Source organism: Nematolebias whitei, chromosome 12, assembly GCF_014905685.2.
Source record: "Nematolebias whitei isolate Nwh7 chromosome 12, NemWhi1, whole genome shotgun sequence".
In the NCBI taxonomy this organism is placed as follows: Eukaryota; Metazoa; Chordata; class Actinopteri; order Cyprinodontiformes; family Rivulidae; genus Nematolebias; species Nematolebias whitei.
Genome location: NC_056509.1, coordinates 38,343,379 through 38,362,209, shown reverse-complemented (window position 1 = coordinate 38,362,209; position 18,831 = coordinate 38,343,379). Strand labels below are relative to the sequence as shown.

The window sequence follows — 18,831 nt, the reverse complement described above, 5'->3', positions numbered from 1 at the left end:
ATCTGACAGATGACCTATCTTTGTGTTATCATTTATGCTCCTCTCCTGCAGCAGCGAGGAACAGCGTGCACGAAGGCATGCTACATATGAAAGAACATTGTCTTCGGGCTACGTCCAGCCCCACACACCCCACTGTCCAGGTGTCATAGATTTGTCATTTTATTTCAAAGTACAATTTTGTTTTGGTACCCAGGAGTATTTACCGTCTTCATCTGGGGACTGGAGGTGAAAAAAGGAACCAAATTGAACACCTGGAGAACTCATTTTTCCATCCTTAATCTTTTTTTTTTTGGGTGGGGGGGGGGGGGGCCCCCTTAATCCCTCCTTCTCCCTTGGGTCAAAATGACCCACAAAGCCTCAGTTGGCAGTAGGGGGATTAAAACATTTTTATGACAACGCCACAAAATGTGCTATAAAATGTTTTTTTTTTTTTTTTTTTTTTTTTTTTTTGCAAGTACATACTGTACAACAGAGAAGCAACTCTAATTAACATCAATACATTTTTATTGATTTATTTATATTTTTCATTTTAAGACTTTGGTCTAATAAGCTAATAAGTATTTACATATTTCTGCCAAACATAGTCAGGGTCACACATGCTTAGAGATGTTTTTTTGTAGATCAGAATAATTTGGGAACCCTTGTTTTTTTCTTCATATTATTGGACAACAGCCATTCAGTCCATTTTCACGCTGAACTTGCTTTGTTCAGTCCACTTCATGATTAACTGATGTTCTTTAGACTGCCTTGAAACTGGCCATTTACTGATTTCTATGAACCAAACTCTCCATCGTCCCTGCTTTCCAGGAAAACCATTGACTCACAGATGAGTAAAACAGTTTATTTTTAAGAGTATTCCACTGCCTTGACCTTAATACAGCTGTTTATAAAGAGAGAGTGGTGGTAAGAAAAAAGGCGTATTTCATATTGTACACTCAAGGAGTGGTGTTTTTTCTCCTAGACAGTGTAAAGTTTTAATTTGACACTGCTGTACATGATATTTCTTATTACAGGTGAACTTTATTCAAAATTCTGACATTTCTCATGATGATGATGATCATCATGTACTTACAACGTTGTATACACCAGGGAACACTTCCACTAAATATACCAACAACTAGGTCCAGAAATGGGAGGTCTATTGCACAAGACGTTGCACCAAATGTTTCAGGCCTGTTTCTTGTACACTGTGTATCATAACATTTCTGGTAAATCTTTATCTTCCAGCATGCCTTGCGTTAACTCCCCCACAGAGAGACACTTTTTCCTCACTCTGCTCATTAAGGCTTCACCAGTGCAGCATTTGCATCATAACTGGAACTGGTTGGGCCAGCTTTAACATTTGGTGATCGCCAATGTTAACATGTACCCAGCTGAATCTTATCGACCGCTTTGGTTCCCTGTTATTATGTGAAGTTGATGAAGTGTGATTAATTTAAAAAGGAAGCTTGTTCTTACCCCTGCAGAATTGTCCCTTTCACCTCATGTAAAATCAATTTTCTATTTGGTCACAGTTCCCAAGTGGAACCAGTCAACAATCAGATGCAGGTGGATGATTAGTGAAGTAGTTTGTGTGCTCTGAAGAGACATCTCAGGATGTTAATCAGAAGAAAACAGTGGTGATTTGGAGACGGACAGAGGATTGTCAGGGTGATACAAATTGTTATACGTTGTTCACTTCATTCCAGTTCATTTCAATTATAATTTCACTCATAAATGACTCAGCGCATGTCTCCAACGCAAATGTATTAAATATAGAAAGTTTTTATTTGTCCGCTTCTTTGTGTACCTTGGTAATTTTTCAACAAAACATGTTAGGGTTGTCTAATGGTGCTTTGCCACTGTCTCAACTCATCAGTTCCACACCACACCAGTTAAGGGCCTGTCCACTGCCGGTGCCCACCCCCACTCAGCCCAGTTTATGGAACCACCTTGTTTGTGGATCCAAGCGAACTGCTACAAGGTGCCACCTCCACTTCCTCTCTGTGTTGACGGATGGCGCCATAAGAAATGATTGCATTTACGTAACGATATGGTTACACCCAGACTTATAAGCAGTGCTGGGATAAGCTAAAGCAGTTCAAGTCTAATTATGGGGTGATTAAGGCCCACAACGTGCAGAATGGCTCGAACACAATGACCTGTTACAATATTGTCCACTTTGCATTGATGATCTCACCCACAGAGCAGGGAAACAAGTCGCAAATCACCTACACCTGAGAAGAACCGATAAGACGAGAGCTGAGCCAAGTCGCACTGGCAAAGTGGCTTAGTTAAGTCCAATCAAGTATCAGATGGGATCCCTGATTAAGGCATTTTACAACTGATCCAAAATAGAGTTGGCCAAGAGCACATAACTTTTATTCTCTGTTATAAAACAACTACAACAGTGAAATTCAATGTATGTTAATTTACTAGTCTTAATAAAACTAGCATTCTTTGAATAAAAGCATATCTCGTGCCACCTTGCAAGCCCAAGTTTTAGGCAAAGATTTTGTGTGATCTGGTAGTGCTCAGAGTATGTGTTGAAGATGCATTTCAAGTACTACCACACCTAATCTTAAATTAGGCCTGTCACAATAACAAATTTTGCTGGGCAATTAATTGTCTCAGAAATTATTATAAACGATAATATTGTTTGAAATTTTACAATAATTAGTAATTATTGTAAAATTTAAGAAGAAATGTTGGTTAATTTGTTTTGAGTGTCGTACCTTTTTTGACCATTGGATGGCAGAAGACTGTTTGAACCGAAGGATGGATAGTGAGGGAGTGATCAGCGTGTCTCTTTAAGAAAAATGGGAGGGAGGCCCCTTGACCCGGGCTGTCTCTCCTTCCTGTTTTTCGGTTCTCAAAATGGTGGATGTTCGGTGTGGTTTGAGCTCTTCAGCATAGCATTCATCACATAAAGCTTTTAATTTAAAAAAATCAGTAAACAAGTTCTCAGCTTATTTTTGCAGAGAAAAACAACTTTTTAGACGAAGGCACGAGTTTCAACCATGAATTTTGGAGCCTTGACAGGGTGGTGATTTTTTCCCGAGCTTGACCTGTTAGTTTAGCTCGTAGCTTAGCTTCTTAGCTTAGCTGCTTTTAACGATCCAAAAACATGATTTTGGACGGTTAAAATGGATTTTAAAGAGAAAACAGAAAGGGAGGGGTCAGTGAAGAGCACCGGAGTTGAGCTTTTTGTCATCCAGTGGCTTCAGTAGAAAGAGAGAGACACTAAGAAACGATAAAGCCGATAAATGAAAATGAGGTCGATAAATTTCATTTATCATGTGATTAATTGATTTATTGTTTATTGCGACAGGCCTATCTTAAATTCAACATCTGTAAAAAAAATAATAATAATGTCCAGGTTATAGTTTTGGTATTCTTGTAGTTGATAAGCTGTTGTGCCCATGTTGAACTGGGTTAACTCCAAACGTTAATCAGTAATAGATGCACATCTCATGGTTCCTTTCTAAGTTTTATTAAAATTTGTTCACATTTATGAGACATTTTGCTAACAGACAGACACCATCAGTTGCACAATTGCTTGCCTTACATGGCGCTGGGCAACAACTACTGTATATCTATACATTCGCTTTTTAGAAGCTCGTATGTTATTGATAATATAAACAGAGCGCACATTTTGTAATCCAAGAATTTTACTAAAGAGGTAAAGTTGACGATAGGCAGGCCATTAGTTGTGTAATAAAAGTTATTTCAGATAACTGTGATTTTACCATACCATTTTATTTATAAAGCACTTTAAACAGCGGCAGGGCCAACCAAAGTTTTGTGTGTGTAATTATCTCAAAGTTCTAATTCACTTATATGAAAGCAGTTGAGTTAAACTGATACAAATCTTGCAATTTGGGTCTTCTTTCTGTCAAACTGACGGAGTTTCCTGCCTTTAATCACATCATTTTGATAAACCTAACATGCCAGACAGACTCTTATTATGCTCTTATCTTCTGTTCTGTTTGTATTTATTTCCAATAAATTACAGGTATATTTAATAGGATTAGGACATTATTCGATTCCTAATCGAATGCAAAATAAATCAGTGACAATCTACAAAATTTCCTAATCATGACAGTTAGGTCAGAAAATGGAGCATGCTTGTGTGTAATAGTGTTATTACAGAACAATTATTGTTTGGTATTATACATTTACTAACAGCTTCCTCGTCCGTAAATGAAACTAAGGGGTAACAAACCACTCTCCACAGTCGTCTCAGCAGGACACAGCTGTCCAGCTGAGCGTGTCTGCACCCTGAGACACTGCCTGCGTGGGCGACATTAATACAAACAACCAGTGGTGCTTCTCATGCTGACGTTGGTCTGGATGTGAAACGGACTCCGGTGGTCATACAATTTAAACACGCGTGATAAAACAGACAGTTGGACTTGTGTGAGTAGGTGGATGTTGCGCTGGCAGCAACTACTTATGGAAACCTCTTCATTTCAGTAAACAGCAGGGCTATTCAACTAGCGGCCTGGGGGCCAAATCAGGCCCACGGGTGAGCTCCGTTCAGCCCACCAATGGTTTCATTTTTAACCAAAACTTGATTTTAAACCGTAAAACGAACTTAATGACAATTATTGCTGGATATTCAGTCCCTGAGCTCTTGGCTTTCAGTAATTGTGGCCCCATGAGATGGTGTAGAGGCAGGGCAGCCGGCTTGGGACCCGAAAGTCCCAGGTTCGATCCCCAGTCACTGCACATCACGTGGCGTCTCTGGGCACCATGCCTCACCCCCAAAATGCCCCCCGGGCGCTTTCAATAGCTGCCCACTGCACCACCTGGTGGTGGATGGATTAAATGTAGAGACTAATTTCGCCATTGTATGGAAACATACAGTGCTGACATTGTGATGACATTATTATTATTATTATTATTATGAGCAATTTAGTTGAATAGCCCTGGTATATGGTGTATTATTTAATTGTTCTGTTAATATTATAGCCTAGCAACAGTTTCACAAACATATAAGAATATTTTATTTCTTGTGTTGTGCATCAGTTCAATCATGTTGTGGCATAATATGACTGAACAGCTGATTTTGTGATTTTGTTGTCATTATTTCAGCCTGTTTTATGAATCTGGACCAACTCTAGCAGTTGATTGAAGTTGGCTATAAAGTCCTAAAATGAAAAACAAATCACAGCCGTAATGTTTTATTCGCTCGCAATCAAAACCGATAGGACTTGGGTGTACCTGCGCAGTGGACCTTGCTCATCTGTCTGCACTTGGCCTAAGGAACTGCAGTTTGTAGCTTTTTACGCCTGGTGTTATTTTTAACACTTCGACAGTGAACACAGCCCTCGTTTTGTCCTCTGATGTACGTGAATGCATTAGGTAGGAGGAAAACATTATTTATGGACATGCAAATAAGCCTCATCTCGTGCTGTTACAGGATTCAAACGTAACGCGGTGCTTATTCAGTGTCAGGGATCTCCCACACCAACCAGTCTGCTGATCACGTGTGTGACTTTAGCTCAAGGTGATTTTTTTAAATCCCTTTTTGTTAATTAACAAAAACAAAATGTTTCCTCTAACAAAAAAATGCCATTTGTATACTCTTCCCACGTATGTATCGAAACGACACGACAGTCCAGAAGGTGAAAGTTTTCTTTTGTTTTGCGCAACAGACACAAAAAAGTTAGTGTAATACTATTTCCTGAAACTCACTTCTCCTTCCTCATTCTAAACCACAGCCGCTTTTTTTTTTTTTTTTCATTCAGCGTGAATTAACGTGCACGTTCATTAATTATTCAGGAGAACAAAGAGCATAAAAACTATTTATACCGCTGGACTGAGAGTCATTTGCAGACTGTAGATGAGATGAACCAGAACCTTGAGGGTGTGGCTGTGAAAAAGCAACAGACACAGATCTGAAATGATCTTTTAACTATTTTAAAACAACGGTCTGGTGAAGTTCTGAGCACTGCTGGTGAAAATGATCCTGCCGTGGAAAGATCCAAAGAAATAAATGGAGCAGTAAGCGAACTCTGTGTCGTTCTGTGGAGCTGACTGGCAGTATGATAATGTTGCTGACCTTTGACCTCTTTGATTGGGAATTGATTAAGTATGTACAAATAGGCATGCTTTTTTTAAGAGGCCAATGTTGGTTGATTAAAATAGGTCAACTGATTATTTGGTCTGTCTCTACGTTGAATTTTACTCAAAAGAAAAAAAATATAATAATAATCCTAAAGAAACTGGTCCAGATGAAATTGTAATCTACCTGAATGATTGAGTTTACAACCTTTTTTTTTATTATTATTTATTGGGAAAATTGTTATTGCAATTTTCACTTTTCTCATTTCAATAAGAAATAAAATAGTTACAATAAATAAATAAATGCAATATAAGTGGTTTGATAGTTGCTGTGTTTTTATTAATGTAGATTTTTATCATTATTTATTTAATAGGTTTTTTTTTAATCTTGTGTTTGATATTTTTGTATTCTCATGACCGTTTCTTTCATATTTGATATTAGTCATTATCTTTGCTGTTGCAACAATGTGCATTTCTCTGCTGAGGGACAAATGCATGTATATTCTATACCAGTGGTTCTCAAACTGGATTCCCCAGACCCCCAGGGGTCCACAAGCTGGTGCTTGGGGGTCTGCCAAAAATTTAATTTTAATTTTTTTACAAGCTCGTAGATGTTTAACAACCCATTAAAATACACCAAAATGCAGAAAATCACATCTACTTTATTCAAAGTTTTTTAGGTGGAGGACCCCCAGACCCCCACCCTGCCGCTAGCCCGCCCACTATTTGCGTTCCAGCATCGATCGGTTTACACATTAAGCCCTGTTACTTGGTTTGACTACTCCTGTTAGGATTCTGTTCAGTTTTTTGTCAACAGTTTTCTGTAATAATTAGAAAAAAAGGTCTGTAAGCTCAATCATCCAGGTACATAACAACAAAAAAGATTAAATCGTGTCCAACTGGTCCAGAAGACACGATTTAACCTTTACTGTAATAATTTGGAGAAGTAGCAATACATTTATTATGTTCATTGTGTGAATAGTTAAAGTTTGAAAGTAGTTTTTGATACTGTTCATTTTAGCAAAACTGTTAATTTTTGGACGCTGAAATTAAAAATATTGTTAATTAAGTGTGTCTTGAATTTAAAAGTATAAAAATTGTATTAGCACTATTAAAGAACAGGTCTTGAGTATTTACTTTACACAAATATTTCCATTGCATTAAAGAGACAAATTGAAGACAATTATTTAATAAACATGGGGGGGGGGGGGAACTGGGGGGTCCCTGAACCCTAAAAGTTTGAGAACCCCGGTTCTATACCATTCTATTCTAATAACTTAATGAAGACTTTTGTTAAAAGCTGTTGTAAATTCAATCCTTTCAGGCTGAAATAAAGTTAAAAGAAAGTGTGAGGCCTATAAATGCTTGTTGTTTTGACTTGCACTGAACTGAAAGCCATTTGGTTAAAGTACAAAGTCCAGATTAGTCAGACTAAGCCTATATATACATCGCATGTTTGAATTCAGGCATGGACGTGGAGCAGGTCTCCAGGCCTGTGTAGTTTGTTGTATGCGGCGGCATACTTTTGTAACACGAAACGGGGTCAAGTATTGTTGTTTTAAAGCGTTTTGACTGCTGGCAGGAACAAAGTACTTTTTTCTCTGTGTACTTAAAGACATCTCACTTTACTCTATTTCAGCCGTGTTGACACATTGAAACACACCCAGCTGACTCAACTCATTACCTCAGATAAACTGTTTGTTTTTTCTCATACTGTGTGTTAAGGTTTAAGTTTAATACCTTTTAAGTCATCCCTCACTGTTTGTGGAAATTTGGAGGGGAAGGTTTTGCAATGGTGTTTTATTTTTATAATTAAAGATAGCCAATGCATGCCATTAGAATACTTTTAGCTTTGCACTTTGACAGTTTCTTTAGCATCATTATATATATATATATATATATACCGATACTCAAGTATTTATGTTGCTTACCTGGGAAAGACCGTATCTCTGTCAATAGGACCATGCTGCTGTAAATTTAGTTCATTTTCACTTTTGGCGCCTTGTTTCTGTATTTTTGTTGCATGCTTTGAATAAATCCTAGTTCATGTTAGTTTAGTTTATGTCAGTGCTCGCATTAAACGTGTAAATTATAGCCATAACGAACCTATGAGAATCGTGCTGCTGTTGTTCGGTGTATTGTTTTGCACTATTAGTGACTAGCGTATCTTAGATCTTTTAGTGTACCGCTGGGTGTTCGTTTAGCATATATCTTAGTTGATATCCTTACTTACTGTTTCTTTTTACACTTTACATTTTTGCTATTGTTGGCTGTAATTGGGACCTGTGTACACAATTTCATTCCACCTCGTGTACCACATATGATGTGAATGGTAATAAAGATACTTGAATTCTTGAATCAGGGTGGACGAAGGCGAAAGAGGCGTCAGGGTGGGCTTTGTGACACTTTAGGCGATGTTCTGCTATAAAAAGCTCTTGTTGTCATTCATATAGATGTCACTTCAACACTTATCACCTACTTAAACATTGTTGCCCACCAAGTGAATGGTATTTCCTGTTTGCAGTGGCCTCTTTCTTTGCCATGCTACTCTTCCAGAAATGGTTCACCGTTTGACGAACTCAGCAACAATGAAGAATTGACTTAGTCTTCAGTTTATCCAGATCTCAGTCCAGTGAAGCCTCTGTGGGATGTTCTAGACAAACAAGTTCTATCCTGGAAACTAGAAGCCCGACTGATATGGACATTTTGTCTGTTGTCGATACTGATATTGGAGTGGGTTTTGTGTTTAATGCCAATAACCAATATAATGGCAGAACATTTTTGAGCTCTGTCTATCCCCAAGAATCCAAGAAAACAGCTACTTTTAAATGTGTTTTAACACTTCTTGAAACAGTCTTCCTAACGTGCATTCACATTTTCTATCCTCCACTATTCACCATACAGTTATCAAGTGTATTACAAAAATATAAATTAAACAAAGAAACACCCTTCCCTATGTTAGGTTATCTAAACGTTAGCTTGCTAACTTGAGAGGCACATAGCTGATGACTAGCGCAGTGATCCTCACTATTTTTTCAAAAGAGCCATATTGACAGATCAAAGTCAAGGGGAGAGCAACGATATCACCCCAAGCCATTAAATAAAAGAAAAAATTAAACAACCCTCCTATGAACAAAAAAGAAACACAGCCAGAACATTATCTGTTTTAAACAAACTGTACTTTAGTGCTGAGATGAGCGTAAGCCAGACCTGGGCATTGTACGGCCCCAGGGCCACATGCGGCCCTTTGGTTGACTCTGACCGGCCCCTGTAAGGGGAATTGCAAAATACATATGTAAACAAATGAAGTTAACCAAATCCAGACATAAATCCTCTATCACTGATGATGTCAGCTTTGCTTCACATCTCCACCTCAGACCTTCAACCTGACTTTAACATTTCCATTAAAGCCCAACAGAGACTAGACTTCTCTCACTAAACAAGAAAAAAGAACTGATAAACACCAAATGAGATGTTTAGACTACAAATGTAGGCACGTAAAGAACCGGGACTCGAAATCACAGTTCAGTGATGATCACTATTATATGATGTTTCATAATATATGGAGTACAAAGACAATATTGTGATATATTTAGAAAGCTAAGAACTTTTTCCAGCAGTATATAAAACTCAAAATGAGTTTTGGGGTGAATGTGACTGAAAATGATCATTAATATAACGTCACAAATGGTAAAAATGTTAACAGTTTACCATTGTATTGGGAAATTTAATTGAATAAATGAAATTTTTTGTAAGGAAACCTCGCTTTTTCGTTGCTTAATCATAACAAATACTCTTACCAGCTTGTTAAAACAGTGCTATGTACTGCTTTTAATAATGAAATACTATTATTATGCAGTACTGAGTTAACTTGAAATCAGGTCTCTCTTGTAAATGAGTCCTCGAGGCTCAATGGGATTTACCTGTCTAAATAAAGGTTGAATGAAAAAGTCATTTGTGCCAGCCCTCCACAATATTTGTTGTTTCTCATGTGGCCCCATGGAAAAAATAATTGCCCACCCCTGGCGTAAGCTGTGGTGCATGTCCTTGACTTTCTTCATGTTGTATTTGTAACTTGTTGCAGCCACAGTGAGGCATTCAAGATGGGCATGGGTCAGTTGGTTTCTCTGTTTTTGCCTGATAATGTTCATGGTTGGAAATGTTGACTCACAGGTGTAAAAATTCAGCTTTTATTACCCCAATCCCATGAAGAAAACACAAGTCAACAATAACAATGAATATCAAACTCCATGCTCAACAATGAATATGTTGTTATATGTGTGCGGATGAAGATGCCCCCTTCACATTTCCACCTGCCCCCTCATGTAACCATGCCTAGAACCGGCCCTGTAACATGCTTCTACTTCCTTCACCGCAAATGACAGCAGGTGCGGAGACGCGCGCGGCCGGTAGCCGATCCATCTGAGATTAACAGGGCGTTTTTTACGTCTTTTGACCGGTGGGTCAGCGGATGCGCGTGGCCAATGATGATCAGCTGATCCTTCTGAAGCTTAACAGGACTTTTTTTATTTTTATTTTTTTAGCTCTACTGGCCGGTCAGACCTGCCTCCTCCTCAACAAGTAGATTAACACAATATTATTCGTAAAACCGCATCAAAGAAGCCCGAGCCGACATACGCAATTATTGCGCAATGCGCCATCACGTTTGAAAAATGTATTGGCTGTGCTGGCGTATTGTTGTAACCTGTCACGAGAGCCACCAATAAAGCACGGCGAGCCGCATGTGGCTCGCGAGCCGTGCGATGAGTATCAATGGACTATCGGGTTGGAGGATTGAAGTGAATTTGCTTGTTTGTTTTTTATTTTACAGATCATTTACAATAAACTCACCGTGCTCTGTTCAGCAACATATACATAGTATTGCTATCTGCTTCGGCTGTGCTGAAAGTGAAAGTTAAAGTGAACGACCATGACTTGAAAGTAGTCCTCATGCGCCCTCCACTGGATACATTCTACAATTATGCCTTTTGCAAGTAACAACATGGCTTGTTCCCAGTGTTTATAGCAGTAAATGAGGAAGCTTGTTTATTTAAGGAGGGTAAAACTATATAATGGCTGATTTTGTGTCCACATTTTAATGGTCTTAATACTGCTTTTTTTTAGCAGTTTGTGGCAGCATTAAGAATTAAAACAAATATTTTTGCATTAATGAAAACACCATAATTTTAATGAGAGAAAACATTGTATCCAGGTAAAATTCAAAGTTTCAAACTCAGGAAGTATGACTAAATTCCAAAGAGCTGAAACTCAAAGCAGTACGTATTCAAGAAAATATTTGGAGAATTTAAAAAAACGGGACTTTCGTGATCACCTCTCAAACTATACAGACAAGATGATATTTCTGAACTTTCCACTTGATGATTAATCTAAACCTATTTTGCCTTTCAGTCACGGAGTGGGGGGATGACGTGCGACCCATCTCGGAAGAAGAAGCCATGGTCATCGTCAATCATCAGTCCACTGGAGATGTTTGCACGCTCATGATGTGCCTGCAAGACAAGGGCACGGTAAGAAAATATGGCGCACGACAGTGTCAAGGCTGCACAAGTGGCATCACAATTATGATTGCTGCTTCTAAACACACCATCGGTCTTCATTTGGCATGTTTGCCACAAGCTATTTGTTAATGTAACATAAGTGCTTCATCAAATTTATTGGAGTAAACCAAAATGGCATAACTTCCCAACATATATAGTTGTTACTTAAATAATTTTAACAATTAATGTTTGAATCTGAAATAAAGTAAATCTCATGTTAGTTACTTTGATAGAGCATGAGTGACACCTTGATTGAGAACTTAGTTTTGTCACAATGGTTTTGTTGTTTAGTGCAGCCCCATCTTTTCCCAGAATATCTGCTACTAAGGCAAAAAATTGTTTAAAATTATGTAGCGCTGTGGAGCCGGAATCATCTTTGAAAGATGATGTTTTATAATGATTTGTGTTGGCTATTTATCCACATTTTAATCAAAAGCACATTTGGAATTCATCATTCGATTTATCTTCAAATATTCGAGGCCTCTTGTGCTAATTCTGCAGGGGGTCTTTATATTTCTTCACCTGTCTGTTGCATTCGTGTGGAGGGAGATGCAGTAAAATTCATCTCGTCCGTGATCATAGTTTCTACTTTATATGTTTTTCAAATTAAACTATCATAGCAGACAGTTGCTGGGACACTCCTTTTCTTTTTTCTTTTGGACGGGGGCTGGATTGTTGGCGCTGTTTCAAAAGCAGCCTTTTGGCTGGAAAATCAATTAAAAGCATCTTGGAGTGTCACTATTAGTTACTGGTGTAAAGACAAAAACTAAAGTTTGGTGTTGGCGATCGCATTAAATCTTCATATTTACCCATTTTTAATAGATTATTTGTAAAAACACTGCATATTCTTATAAATAATGTGTTTTTATAATTTTTTATTTTATATCCAGCCGTGGCATGACTTATAGTTCGTGACTAGTAACGTATCATGACTTAATATGTGGTCAATATAAAATAAAAATAGGTGGGTTTTAAAGCTTTTATAAAATTATTTAAATCAAAGGGATTTACATGAATGAGTAAAGCGACACTGAAGCGAACTCTGAATTCTCTTAGCCCGGACTAAAACACTGACAAAACTAAAAAAGTTTTAGTTGCTTTTGTCATAAACTGAGATAAACGTTTATGCAGCACCTGACCAACTGGCCAGGATAAAAAATGTTTAGAGAGGGGAAAGGCAGTCAAATTTAGTAACCAATTTTAAAGTGAGAAATGGTCCCTTTTAGGTTTAAACACCAATATTTTGTCATATGTAAACGAATGTTTCAGTCATCAGTTTATTTAATCAAATCTGCTCACAGAGAAGAGTCAGTTAAACATGTAACTGTTTCCGCGTTTAGTTCTTCCTTACTACTTTTTACTTATTTAATGTTTAATTTATAAACCAGCTTTAGTTTATAGGGTCCTGTAGATGAAAATATTAATAAAAGACTAACATTTACAAAGGAAGACACCTAAACACAAATATTGTGGCGTAAATTTATCGAGTGATCTCATGAATGATCAGTTTTTAGATATTTTGTCTTTTACTGTAAAAACAAAAGGCCAGCTCCAGCTGATGTTGGAAAACAATTACCAGTACATGCTCTGTTTTCCTCCCATCCTGAACAGCCAAGGCTTCTCTGTCCTTCCTGAAGGTTTTGTTCTCTGTCGGCCATGCGATGCCCTCTACAACTTTATTACTACCTTGTGTAATTTTGCTGAAAACCACTACTGTGTTGGCAGCAAAGTGCAGCTCGTTTCGTTTGCTCCAGACCACTAAATGGAAACATACCTCTTAAAGCGACGTTTTTTTCTCCAAAATTTGTTTGGTAATTACACGGAGAATGGCTACAGTTTTGTGTTTGCTGTAGGCATATTATAAAATGTGAGTTTGACTGTGTGACTGAGCAGCCCAGGAGGTGCAGTTGCTGCTTTGCATTTGTGCAGACTATAAAACAGGCATGCAGACTAAACATATCCAAATGTCTCAATCCTGTTTCAGTAGGACACTTGCTTATTATTGTTGTTTTATTTATGATGATTTTTACCCCCTTTTGGCTCAGCACTGCAGCTGCCAAGTTGCACTACACAGACATGACATGATCCTCCTCAACAACTGCATCCCTGGTCCAGTTTATCCTCTTAGCACTGAAAGGCCAGTAAGCCAAAGCTGCATCGGTGCAAGGTTATGAGGGTGGAAATGCTCAGAGGGGCCGTATCAGTTGGTGCTGCCTCCATAGGAGAGAAAAAAATGAAACTAAGCAGAATTAAAAGCTTGCTTTACAAATGTTCATTGCATTTTTTTTTTCCTGTCTTTTTAAGGTGGTACGGAAAATGATGTGGTTGATGGACCATGTGTTCAAATACACCAACTTTGGTCTAGTGTCTCTGATTCACGGGGACTTCTTCATTAGACAGGTAAGAGACCCAAGGTTTGGGTTCATGTGTACTTTTTTACATTTTATATATTGCCCACTGTCAAAAAGCAAAAGAGGATTATATTGTTTTTGCCTGTTTTTATGTGTGATAGTGTGAATCTTTATTCATTCAACCTTTATTTATTATCCCCATGGGACAATTTGTTTCACAGTCAGTAGGTGCATAAAACATCCACACTAGACGAGACATGAAGACATTAAAATAACAGAAATCATCAGTGTTGGTTGAGAAGCCTGATCACTACAGAGATAAATGAGTTCTTCACTCTGTTCGTTCTACATCTGGGCATCAGATACCTGCGTCCAGATGGAAGCAGCGTGAACTCACCATGGAGTGGTGATCAGGATCTGCCAGAATCAGCCTGGCCTTGTTCACTGACCTCGCCTTGTGTAGGTCAGTGAGGTTCTGTAGGGCTATGCCAACAGTTTTGCTGCACATCCTGACAATCCCCGAGAGTTTGTTCCTGTTTCTGCATGTTAATAATCCAAACCAAGAGGTGAAGGTGAAAGTTAAAGGAGACTCAATAAAACAGTGTGTGCTTGTTACCAAAATATCTGGACTCAATTAACAGTAAAAAAAAAGTGAAACATGAAGCAATCACTGGCTACAATCGCCTACAACTGATTAATCTTTATAGTGAACCCAATTCAAAATGGCTGTCACAGCCAGCTGTCCTTAAAAAAACACAACAATGGTTTTATTAGTTAATTTTTACTGATATTTTGTTCAAGCCTGGCATGGTAGTAGTTGAGAGTCATTCACAACACATGCACTCAAGGTCTTTGCTTTAAACTTGAGAAATAACTGTTGGAGTCAATCCATTTCTGTTAGCAAAATAACATGATTGAACCACTTCTACTGACACTTGAAGGAAATAATCATTCAATATTACTCTACGAATGGTAACATTAGATGTCAGTCCATTTCAAAATGGCTATACTTCTGTTAGTTTTACTGTTATTGTGCCAAAGTTTGATGTGGTAGTAGCACTGCATGAAATCACATATGACTTCTATATTTGATCTACATTTTGTTAACTGTCATTTCCCAGCATGCAATGATTTAAGTCTCAAACTCTGGCATGAAAGGCGGCAGACAATATGCGTTCCTTCAAGTTATTCTAGGCCTTTTGTTTTGTAGATTTGATCACAGTTTACATTTTAGCGAATAACAATAATGCTTGTCGTTCCATCCATGAGCTGGCCAGCTCCTTGTTGTAGTTCCATTTGTCTCAAAGGCAACACTTGTCACTTCTGGACAAAATGCTATTCTTCCCCTCACTTGTCAACACCTTGTTTTTCTGAGGGTTTGAGGATTAAGCACAGACCTTTGGGCCATAACACACCTTATTTAACTCCAGCTGCTAGGGGCAACTTCTAACGGTGCTCTCCAAATGTGGAGCTACAACCCATCTGCTGCTTTCAGCTGGACAGCGGATATGTGTGTAATATCCCTACAGCCATGGTGTCCTGAGAAGGCTAACTACAGGGGACAGTGTGGGGGAGGAGGGGGGAGCGCAGCTGTTTTGAGGGCAGCCGAAGCAGCGCTCTGACACGGTTACATACGGACACAGCAGGGCTCCTACTGGTCAGGCAAGACCTGGAATAAGAAGCAGGTTTGAAGAAATAATTAGGAAAAAATGATTCAAGGTAAATTGATTAAAACATCCACAGCTATAAAACTAACTGGTTGCTTTTAGGCATGGGCTGGTGTGAGAGTTTGACCTTAAAATAACAGTGAGCAAAAGTACCACGATTGCGCAATACAATTGTTACGATATTAAAACAAAAATGTAAAAATCTGATGCACAGTAGTCCCTCGTTTATCGCGGGGGATCTGTACCCTGAAGCCCCACGATAAGTGAAAAACTGAGAAGTAGGTACAAGTAGTAAGTAGGGGTTTAACGAGTATTTAATGTTTAAACTCGACATTAACATAATAAAACCCGAGTAGAATTGAGTGTTTGATGATGTCATAGATCTCAAGATACAAAAATAAATAAATAAATAAAACCGCAAAAAAAAAGAAGGTAATTATTTACAAAAAAAAGACCAACAAAACATTGGGAGCGTATATTATGCTCCTACCATTTATCATACTGCAAATAAGTCACAGGAAAAACTAAACTATTAGTTATTATTATTAAACTGCAAACGTGAAGAAACACGCAGCACGTCAAAAACGAAACTTAAAACGGGGGGGGGGGGGGGGCTGCTTAAGTTTAGTTTTAGAGAGTAATATGTTTATAGATTTTTTTTTATAGGTTTAGAGATTAATATTTTTTGCTTTTTGTTTGTGAAACAAGGTCAGAGGAAGCTGGTTCTGGTTCGGTGGATTGGACCCGGTGTTACACTAAACTCTGTGACCTGCAACAATGCAACACCGCCCCCTACGGTCATACGGTGGTCACATAATATGACGTCACTACGGTTACTCGACGTTACATTTTTAACCTCGATAGATGTCCTAGCAATCGATGTGTAGATTACTCGAGTACTCTGTTAATGCCCTAGTAGTAAGTAGTAGTTTATTTTAATATTGATATACCGGTATATATATTAAGGCGTTTTAAACCCTTTCCACACTCTTGCAATATTCTAAGCAATGTTTGTAAACTCTAAATGCTCTAAAAGAGCACAGCATGTCATGATTTCATCTCTCTGCCTCTGGCTGCACTCTCGGCCACGCCCACTTTTCTGCTCTGCACAGAAATCAGTTGACCAGCTGCAGGAGGAAGCCTCACCCACAGCTGTGGGCTGCACACGGGTGCTAAATAATTTTAAATAATTTATTTTAAATAGAAATTCTATGCTGATCGTGCGGCTCATCCATCAATCAGCCAGTTGTGTGCCATGTCCAATCTTACTTTGAAAAACCGCAATAGAGCGAGTTCGCGAAAAATGAACCGCGAACTAGCGAGGGACTACTGTATTTGATTCTATTTAAAAACAGGAAGGAAAAAACTATTACTAAAAATGACACATTTTTAAAAATTATTATATTACAGATTCAATAGTACTATAATATGATGACTATAATTAATAATATGGTTATGTTAATTTAACGCCCAAATACAAATAGGAAGACTGGAAGAACACTAGTGAACATGCTGACAGTCAGATGTTAAAGTCCGTGTCAGATTTTTCCTGCACTCAGGACAAACACCGTGCTACCTCATTTATAAAGAACTTAAAAATAGCAACAAGACCGTCCAAAGTGTTGTAAAATAAACCAAATAAGCAAATAAAAAAACACCAATCTACTGAAGGAAAAATAAGAAACAATTAAAACCACTAGGTAAATAAATAAAAGCCCTATAAGGTTAAAATCATCTCACACTGGATCGAAGGCCCGGGAATAAAAGTGTGATTTTAAACGTGACTTAAGAGAGTGAGCCTGCCTAACATGCAGCGGAAACTTTCTATAGTTTTAGACCTGAAACAGAAAAACTCCATCACTTCCTCTAATTTATGGGTAGGTTTTTTTTATTCATACAATATTTAGTTACTGTATTATTTAGGTTCAAGGCAATTTTTTTATTTAAGCATGAGTATGAATATTGATTTGTATTTTTAACACCAAGGCGTTTACAGGCAGTTTTGAACTAGTGCTGTTTCTGAACAGATTCTAGAGGACATTATGGACATGAATGACCACGAGCAGCTTGTTTAAGGACACCCCTCAAGAAACAGTTTTATGTTTGTCCGACTGTTAAGTTGCGTACCTTTGAAACGAGGTGTGTTTTACTTTAAGAGAAATAAAAGGAGAAAGCTTTTTTACTGCACACAAGTGACAGAACAGACTAGACTACACCACTAAATCAATTTATGTATCGCTCTAAATGAATTGTGCCTATTTGCACGCCTCATTTCTTCTCTGCTGTTCTGTCTTGTAAAGTTGTGTTGGAGCCTGACAAGCTGAGGTATTAGCCTCAACAAAGAGACTGGGTGAATATTTTAGCTGCTAACATGCTAACTCTTGTAGCTTGTTGAAAAAATTTGTTTCAGAATAGCATTATCTTTGAAATAAAAGAGAGACGGGTGCCACCCCTCTGGTAGATAAGCCATGTTCGACTGAGTTATCCGCTGAATGTACAACCAACATTTTACTTTTTAATGAACATAAATGTTTGTGAGAATTCAGCTACTGTACGCAACAGAAGGAAGTCTCTGAGCAACAGGCTCAGTTGGGGGTAAAAGATCAATGTCTGTTATCTCATTATTTAATTAATTTAAACCATCAGAACAGTATGACAGAAAATTTTCTCTGTTTTATTCAGTAAAAAGTCATCGTGAGTACATAAAAACCAAATACAGTGTAAATTACAGAGAAATAACTTATCAAACCCAAACCTTTTTTTGTCCTTAAACCATCTTCTTTCCTAAAACAAGATCAGCTTGCATAAATTATATAAATGAGGAAACCCTGCATTTATTTATTAAGTTTATTGAAGACCATTGCTTTAAAATCACTAATTAGCAACACTCCATCTATGTTGGGTGGTAGAGGTGGGCAGTGGTTAGAGCTGTTGCCTGACAGCGAGAAGGTCACAAGTTTGCCTCCTGGGTGGAGTTTGTGTTCTTCTCATGAAGGTTTTCTCCAGGTTCTTCTAGGTGTGAGTGGGGGGTGGATGTTGGTTGTCTCGTTTGTCTCTATTAGTGGCCCTGTGATGGACTGGAGATCTGTACTGGGTGTCCCTCTCTTTTACACAGTGACTGCTGCGATTAAGCAACTGGATGGCTGGATGGCTGGATGGCTGGATGGATGGATGGATGGATGGATGGATGGATGGATGGATGGATGG

At 38.1% G+C, this 18,831-nt stretch overlaps 1 protein-coding gene across 1 annotated transcript in view; it reads left to right on the top strand.

Moving 5' to 3' along the window:
- lpgat1 (lysophosphatidylglycerol acyltransferase 1) overlaps positions 1-18,831 on the top strand; it is an 85,776-nt gene that overhangs the window by 11,720 nt on the left and 55,225 nt on the right. Inside the window, exons 2-3 of the mRNA XM_037685550.1 lie at positions 11,458-11,576; positions 13,911-14,006. Coding sequence (XP_037541478.1) covers positions 11,458-11,576; positions 13,911-14,006 — 215 coding nt within the window. The remainder of the gene's footprint in view (positions 1-11,457; positions 11,577-13,910; positions 14,007-18,831) is intronic.